The sequence below is a fragment of the Chironomus tepperi genome, unplaced genomic scaffold, assembly GCF_022539635.2.
Source record: "Chironomus tepperi strain 1889 unplaced genomic scaffold, CSIRO-AGI_Ctep_v1 contig_419, whole genome shotgun sequence".
In the NCBI taxonomy this organism is placed as follows: Eukaryota; Metazoa; Arthropoda; class Insecta; order Diptera; family Chironomidae; genus Chironomus; species Chironomus tepperi.
Genome location: NW_027226541.1, coordinates 700,245 through 709,238, shown reverse-complemented (window position 1 = coordinate 709,238; position 8,994 = coordinate 700,245). Strand labels below are relative to the sequence as shown.

Below are 8,994 nucleotides of genomic sequence, written 5' to 3'. Positions count from 1 at the left end.
TAAATTTAAAATTTGAGCATGCATTTTGGGCTAAAAAGGCTCAAAAGGAGAAATTAATTCGATATTTATTAATTCTATTGATTCTGTTGGGGTTGATAGCTGTGTCTGTACTGGCATGGATGCTGAGTAGCTATGACAAGTGCATAAATAGTGACAGGAACTGCAAATGGGTTGATTTATTGCCAAAAACACAGGAAAAAATTCTGAAAATTGAGGTGAATTTTCAGGGGAATTTGGTGAATTTTGGGGTACTTGTGGGGTCAAATGCAGCTGCTAAGCATGCCTTGACAAATGAACAGCTCAGAAATCCACAAAGCATATCCATAAATTATCAAAATTTGAACCTTAATTTTGACTATTTTGACAGAAATTTCACCAATTTTGGTGAAAAATATTTCTACAGACCCCAAAATTGTAGCTTTTTTATCCGATCCAGTCAGACATTCAGCTTAGATTACATTAGAGGAAGTGAAAACCAAAAATTGATCATTTTGAGTGACGAGCCAGTGACTGGAAAGACGTCAACATTGAAAAATATCGCAAATAAATTGCGAACTCACCACAACAACAACAAATGGGTGTCGTACCTGGATTTAAAGGGCATTAAGGCTGAGATTTTTGAAAAATATCAAAAAATTCAAAATTGGGATGAAAATGTTTTAATTAATTTTCTAATTGACACTCATGAGAATAAGTTAAATGAAGTTGAGGTGGAAATATTCAGGAATAAGGTTGAAAGTGGTGACTTTGCTCTGTTTATTGACCACATTGAGACTATATTTATGAAGGATTCTGAATTTGGGGTGAAAATTTTGGAAAATTTGAAGCGTTTTTATTTGAAAAGCTGTCAAAATGGTCAATTTGGTCAAAATGGTGTAAATGGTCAATTTGGTCAAAATGGTCAATTTGGTCAAAATGGTGTAAATGGTCAATTTGGTCAAAATGGTGTAAATGGTCAATTTGGTCAAAATGGTGTAAATGGTCAATTTGGTCAAAATGGTCAATTTGGTCAAAATGGTGTAAATGGTCAAAATGGTGTAAATGGTCAATTTGGTCAAAATGGTCAATTTGGTCAAAATGGTGTAAATGGTCAAAATGGTCAGTTTGGTCAAAATGGTCAAAATGGTCAAAATGGTGTAAATGGTCAATATGGTCACAGTGGTCAATATGGTCAAAATGGTCAATTTTCCCAAAATGATCAAAAATGTCAATCTAATTTCGAAATTTGGTTAGGAATGCGTCAAAGTTTAAACCTAACTGTCCACAAAATCTTCGAAAATGTGCCAAAATTTCACCTCAAACTAATGCCAATCCATTGTGACTACAAAACCAATTTCATAAATCACAAACTCACCAAAAACAATCTCACCTCCACAGAAATCCTCAAAATATCCACAAAAGTCACCAAATTTCTCACCAAATCTGAACAATGGCGAAGTTTGAAATATTTTCAATTTGACAATATTTTTCTGATGGACTTGATCGTAGCTGATGCTATAAAAAATGTTAATAATGATGATTCCAGCATCAATTTGTATGGTGCGATTGAGAAAATGTTTAAAATAATTTTAGAATTTAAATTTGATGATCAAATTGAGTCACAAAGGACTGAAAGTAGCTTTGTTGGACGTGGACGAATTTTGATGAAAATTGCAATTAAAATGCTTCAAGTTGATTATCCAGAAGTGAGTGATGTTGATATTAATGTGTTGTTAAGTGACATGAATCATGATCCATATTTTTCTGTTCAAAATATTCAAAGTGGTGAAAATGGTCAAAATGGTGAATTTGTTGAAAATGTTGAAAATGGTGAAAACGTTGAAAATGGTGAAATTGGTGAAAATGGTGAACTTGGTGAAAATGGTGAAATTGGTGGAAATGGTCAGAATGGTCAAAAGGGTAAAAATGGTGAAATTGATCAAAATGGTGAAATTGGTCAAAGTTTTGAAAATGGTCAAATTGGTAAAAATGGTGAACCCGGTGAAAATAGTCATGGTGGTCAGTTTAGTGAAAATGGTGAAATTGGTCAAAATAATAAAAACAACCAAAATTCACCATTCAACCTCACAGATCCATTCATATCCAATGAAATATCAGCCGGAATTATTCACCTAAATGATAATAAACTCGTTTTTATTCATAAAATTTATTTCGAATATTTTGTCACTTTATATTTAAAGTCAGAATTTTGGGATAAAATTGACACAATTTCACCAAACTCACCAAAATTTGAAAATCAGTTAAAATTAATTTTTGAAATTTTTCAAGATTTTAACTCAAAATTTGTCATGATTCAGAATTTTATGTTTGATTTTGTCGATAATGATGGAAAAGTTAAGGTTTTTGGTGAGAATTTTAGGTCAGGATTCAAAAAAATGTTCAAAATTTATGGACAAAATTCAAAAATTAACGGTTTTAGGGAAAATTTAAGTAAAATATTTAAAAATGATGAAAATTTAAGTGACTTTATTTTGGGGAACTTAACAAGGACGTAGCAGAGAGGTGTATTTAGGAGGGTTAGGGGTCAACTGCCTATCTTACCCCTCCTACCCGTGGGGTTGACCCTCACTTTTTCGAGTTGACCCCACCTTTTGAAGTTGAGTCCCAGAATGCCATTTAGGAGTTGACCAACCCGACTCCTTTCCACAATCCCATTTACGAGTTGATCAACCCACCCTACCCCTCCTGAATTTGACCCCACTCCCTTCCTTAAACCTATTTAACCCCACTTTTTTGGGAAAAATTCCTCAATTTTCAAGATAAAATTCCAAATTTTCCTAGATCGGGAATGTAGGAACCGGTTACATGATTTGGGTAGGGGGTATTGATCCCCACCCTTTCTCTCCCCCTTATCTGACCTCCCAAAAATTCAATAAAATCTCAAAAATTCCAATTTTTTTTCATCATTTTTTATTAACATTTTAAACTGAATTTAAACTACAAATGTGATGAGCCCAACTGTGGATCTTATTTGGACCTAACAGAACTTTCTTCAAATTTGGATCATCACATGTCACATCCACTAGCTCCGCATCGAAACAGATTCCTTCTCCATTAATGTCAATCACAACATTTGGAATGGCAATTTTGAAATATTCTTCAATATTGTCCTTGCATGTTCCACGTATTGTGATGGATATGCAGCCAGTTTCATTGCTGTTGGGATGTAAAGGGAAAGGTTGTGATTTTTAATAGTTTTATTGATTTATGAGGGGTTGTTCACTTATTACGTAACACTAAAAATCGACTTTTTGACACCCAAACCACTTTTTAATTGGTTTAAGGCAGTATTGTCCAAACTCTGTGTCGCGGCACACTATTGAGTAACAGAAAGTGTTTAAAAATGCTATGATCCGTCTGTCAAGTGCGGTTTGGGTCGAAGATGACCATCAAGTATATGTCCTGGTGCAATAAAAGGTTTGGACAACAGTGGTTAAAAGCAGAGTTGGCAGGACTCCAATTTGGAGGCGCCACCACTGGAGTCCGGACTCCTGCCGACTCTGATTTAAAGAAAAATAACCAGAACTCTAATTTTAGTGTCTATTTTGGGGAGAAAATGTGTCTAAAAATGCAATTTTTAGCGTTACGTAATTTACGAATATTCCCCAATATTTATTTACATACCGTTCATATTTATGTCTAAAGCATATGTGATCATAGTCCTCAAGTTGTATACTCAGTAGCACATCAGCTATGAAATATCCAAAAAAAATTAAAATTGCTTCAAAATAAATCAGATTAAATGACCAGCAATGTCAGAGTTGGCAGGAGCAGGGACGAATTCAGGTGGAATTAAGGGGTTTTTGATGTCAACCCACAACCCCCCCTTTTGGTAAAAAGATTCCTAAATTTGCTAGGATTTTTCTAAAAATTTAAGGTCTACACCCCTAGGTAGGACTCTATTTTGGACTTTTAGGATCAATACTAGAATTTACAGAACTCTATAGATGTCCGGACCTCTAAAGTCCATGTATGAGCCTCCTTAATCCAATGTACAATGCTGTTTTTACTGTACAGGACCTTTTTAGGGTCTTAATTAGAACTGGCACAAAGGTCAGACTCTCCGAAAGTGCAGCAAGTACAGCACTGTTCTTTGGACAGTGTCTGACCCTTGTACCAACCCCTAACATCAAAAGAGCATGCCTTCATGACTCAAAACGACCACTAAGGTACCTAAAAGCGGTTTCTTTGCCTGTTTGGGGTTGGCATAAGTATCAGGCACTCCAATGTTCTGTGCTGTCATTTTTAGAGTGTCTGACCCTTGTGCCAACTGTAATCAAGACCCCAAAAACAGCCCTGCCAACAATTTGATCAATTTACCCATTTTAGACACAAATTTGTAACACTGAATCTATGCCTAATAAAAACTATTTTACATATGACTAGATTTTGGATTACGCATGATACTTTTATACAGCAAATGTCAATTGAAGTCGACACTTAATTTTCATTAAATATTTTTTGGATTTGGAATCAGTGAAAAGAGATTAAGCAGCATAATACATTGATATTTTTTGAAAATTTTGATTAATTTATTTGAATCAAGGGTCAGACACTATTGAAAAATTTTATAAATCCAATTTTTACAATTTCTTCCATACAGAAATTGTAGAAATTGTAGAAATTGCAATTTACAATTTTTCTCCATATAAAAATTGTAAAAATTGTAGAAATCAAATTTCACAATTTTTTTTCATACAAAAATTTAGAAAAATTGTGTTTTTACAATTTTTATGGAATTATTATGCTACACGTGTTTTCTATAATTAACAGAGATTAAAACGGATAATTGCATTTTTTTAAGGAGTTTTTACCTTAGTAAAAGAAAAATTGAGTCTTAATTTGGTTTTTTTGTGGATTTTTCAGCTTAATATACGAAATTTAATACAAAGTTGGATTTTTCCGATGGGTTTTTCACCTCGAGTAAGAAACCCGAGGCAAAATTCGGCTTTTACGAGAAGTTTTTCGCCCTTAATGAGAAACCCGAGGCAAAATTCGGCTTTTTTGAGAAGTTTTTCGCCCTCAATGAGAAACCCGAGGCAAAATTCGGCTTTTTTGAGAAGTTTTTCGCCCTTAATGAGAAACCCGAGGCAAAATTCGGCTTTTTCGAGAAGTTTTTCGCCCTTAATGAGAAACCCGAGGCAAAATTCGGCTTTTTCGAGAAGTTTTTCGCCCTTAATGAGAAACCCGAGGCAAAATTCGGCTTTTCTGAGAGAATTAATACCATAAATTGAAAAATTCAAGGCTAAATTTAGCTATTTTGATGTTATTTAAGTTTAAATTAATGGTTGATAAAAGAACATCGATTAATTTTTTATTGCTTTGCAACATATTTGAAGAAATAAAGATGAAATTGAATTTTCCAGAGTTTTTCGCTCTGTTTTAAGGAAATCGACTCAAAATTAAAATGAATATATATCAATTTCAGTGTTTTTAACAACATTTTCTACGTGTAAACAATTAAAAATATATAAATTTAATGAAAAATATTATATTTTGTCATCATTATCATTAATATCATCAAAAATTATAGAAAGCAATCAGAAAAAATATTTTTCTCTTGTTAAAGACTTGAAAACATTTTCAGTTAAAATCAGAAAGAAATACAATTTTTACAATTTTTCACAATTTTTTCCATACAAAAAATTGTAAAAATTGTAGAAATTGTAAAAATCCAATTTCACAATTTTTTTTCTAAGAGAAATTGTAAAAATTGTAGAAATCAAATTTTTTACAATTTCTCCATACAAATTTTAAGAAATTGCAATTTCTACAATTTTAAAAATAGTGTCTGACCCTTGATTTGAATTTAAATTGAAAAATTGTTCAAGATTTCTTATTCATTGACTCATATGAAGCATATTAGCTACGGACTGATTTGATTTGCGGTATGCTGAATCAATGTTGGTGTCAGTCTTATTCATACAGAACCTTATTTTAAATTAAGAATTATGGTTCCCATTGAAACATGATTAAGGTCCTTAATTTTGGAAAGATAGTCGATTTTAATGAATTTTGCATGAATTTTGACGTACAAAAAGATTCGAGTTAGGGACGAAGTCAGGGGGAGAGGATGAGTCCCCAACTCATACCCTCCCCCACACCCTCATCTTGGGCCTGAATCATGCTCATGAAAAATGATCTCAAAATTGAGTATACTCAACAGTCTGGCTCATTTAAGTGAGTATGCTCATTGCCTGTCATGGTTTGTTACTCATTACTTCATCCGGACACCCATAATACCTATCCTACTAGGTGGAACAAATTGTACCTAAAGGTATACTATATAGTATGCGTTAAGTGGAGGTCTAGTGTTCCTCCTCCTAAATCCCCTCTTCCTATTTTTGGAACAAAAACTCAAATTTCAATTCATCGCTCATCAAAGTTAATCCAGAATTTAGATTAAGATCCCGGTAATACCGGAATATTCCATATAAATACCGCGATACCGTCTAAATTTTCAGCCTGAATTTAAACTTAAATATGAAATTTACCTTTAACCATTTTAATTAAAATAACAGAAAATTCGACTATAATGCCTTCTTTTTAAAGGAAGATTTCCTCCAAAACTGTCTCAAAATGTCTAAAATACGTGAATTTTTGTACAAACTTCAAAACATCAATAAAATAATCAAAGAAATATCACTAATTATGTAACACTTAAAAAAGTTGTAAAATGTCTCTTAAATGTCACTCAATTGTTTATCATTGTGCATCTTATGCATCTTATCTTATCTTATCTTACTAAATGGTTGAGATAATTTTGCAATTTTCATTTTAAAAAGTAAATAAAGTTGTAAATTTTGTAGTATTTTTTAAGAATTTGAACAATAAACCAGACTAGCGTCATTTCAAATAATGATCGTTATTATTTGAATGAAAAAACGGGGATGAAAACTATATTTTTAAAAACTAAATGACCGTTGAAAATTTTTAAATTCAAAAAATACGTTACAAACAAAAAATCAACATTTATTCAAATTAATTCTGATGTATGACTAACATGTCATTCTTTCAAATGAGCAATGATTATCAAGACAATTTGAGTCTTAACTTCATGGAATTACATGAAAAGAATTGCATGATTATTAAAAAATATTTTCTCGTTGTTTACTTGTATATCAAGATAAAAGGTTGTTTGAATTTTCGCAATCAATTTAAATATTTTCGAACTAAGTTTCGAATAATTTCGAAATGAAATGACAAGTCTGCCTAAACAGTACAGGGTCGTTCACTTATTACTAACAATTTAATTCTCGGAATTTCCTTAGCTTAAATAAAAACTACCTCCATAGAAGGAATGTGGGGGTTCTGAACATAATAAGTGATCGGCCGCGTTAACAAAATATTTTAATTTTTGAGTAAAATTTCATTAAAAAATCACAAAAAATGCATTTTATTAATTGATTAATTAAACTGGACTTTGTAGCTATAGATTTACGTATAGTTACAGGATGGATTCTACGAAGTCCTCAAGCTCAAACTTTACCTGAAAACTAAACTTTAGTATCGCACTGCTTAAGCGGCTTTGGATATCCACAAATCCAACAAGGAGGTCTAAGTAGGTACCTGAGTAGAATCAGGCCTGAAGCGTCTTGTCATTGAACACTGTATTGCGCATCACTACCCTTTGCAAACCCGAAGAAGAAGTAAGTAAGACACCACAATCGGTTAATCGATTTAAAATCCAACACCAGGCCAACGTGACTGTAGAATTTGATTGAAATCTGACAACCATGCCAGAGTCACGCCGACATAGTAAAGCGATTCAATTTAACTGAACTAGACTTAAAACAAATGTGATATGAAGACTTTATAACTACAACAAATAAGGTCTGTAAAGGAGAACTTTGTAGAGGACAAAAGGCACATGGACGACCAAAGAACTTATAAAGAAGCTGTCGATCAGGCACTATCGCATGACTTCAGAAATTACAACAAGTTGGCGGTAGAGCTGGTTTTAGTCGTCATCTGAGGGATGTCATGGATTACAATTGATCTGTACGGCCAGTGCAGTAAGTAAGTAAGTATGCCAGAGTCTTGCCGGTTTGAGGCTGCTCCCTTTTTGGATTTATAGAAAACTTTACTTATCGCACAAAGCACTTGTGATTAGCTTGCTCAGATGCTGTCGTCATCGACAGTGTCTATTGTCCACTGTCGTATTCAGCTATCAAAGAGACCTCATAAGTATCAATTGAATTAGTTCTGTACAATCAAAATATTAGCCATAGCCTACATAAATCTCTAAATTGACTAATTCATATCATCTTTTCAAAAGTGTCGGCAAAATGCCTTAGATCCCGGAAATAAACAAGCAATTGTTAGATAATACATGAAACGCGTATTGCAATCATTTGTGTACATAACAAATGTGTTCTCCTTTGTTGTACTTGTCACTAAAAGCAAAAGGTTGTAAAGCAATGAGTTTAAATCTTTTGTCTACATAATTCGCACATGCGCTGTCAATGCTCGATTCCTAATTAGACAGCGTACAGGTTTCAAGCACTTTAACATGAAAATGATACAAAACTGAATGATAAGCGATCATACTTACCTACTGGAACCAAGTCAAGTGGTGCCTAAGCCTGTAAAAAGTTCCAAAACCTCCAGAGATTAAGGTTCATGACTTAATTTAAGGTACAATACGATATCATCCATATTCATCCATTTATAATAGCTTCATTGTCAATTCAATATTGTACGTCACTGAGTAACAGAGTAACGGTTGTCACAAGCAGTTCTGGTAAGCTAAAAATTGGCTTATTAAAGGAATAAACTTATTGCTGAGCTAGATTAAAGTAATTATTGGAGTTGCAAAAACAGGTGCCTGTGACGAAGTAAGTAAGCATAGTAAAGATGGTCAGAAAAATAGAATTGAGAAGATTTTAGAGTAAAAGCTGAAAAGAGAGGCTTTAACAGTAAAAAGAGACTGTAAATTGTGTTGATGCTGAATATTTATTTTATTGATCAATTTCTAAAATATAATAATTTTAA

The 8,994-nt window shown here is 32.9% G+C and overlaps 1 protein-coding gene across 2 annotated transcripts; it reads right to left on the bottom strand.

Annotated features, from left to right (window-relative positions):
* Window positions 1-2,911: 2,911 nt before the first annotated feature.
* Window positions 2,912-6,570, bottom strand: LOC139097339 (uncharacterized). 2 transcript variants are annotated; one of them, XM_070649146.1, is made up of 3 exons: window positions 6,495-6,570; window positions 3,625-3,691; window positions 2,912-3,156 (listed from the first exon to the last, which is right to left on the bottom strand). In XM_070649146.1, the coding sequence occupies exons 1-3, from the start codon at window positions 6,502-6,504 to the stop codon at window positions 2,922-2,924; spliced, it is 312 nt and encodes a 103-aa protein (XP_070505247.1). In that variant the 5' UTR covers window positions 6,505-6,570; the 3' UTR covers window positions 2,912-2,921. The 2 variants fall into 2 exon arrangements, with proteins under 2 accessions (XP_070505247.1, XP_070505248.1); XM_070649147.1 differs by lacking the exon at window positions 6,495-6,570 and adding an exon at window positions 4,321-4,368.
* Between the last annotated feature and the right edge of the window lie 2,424 nt (window positions 6,571-8,994).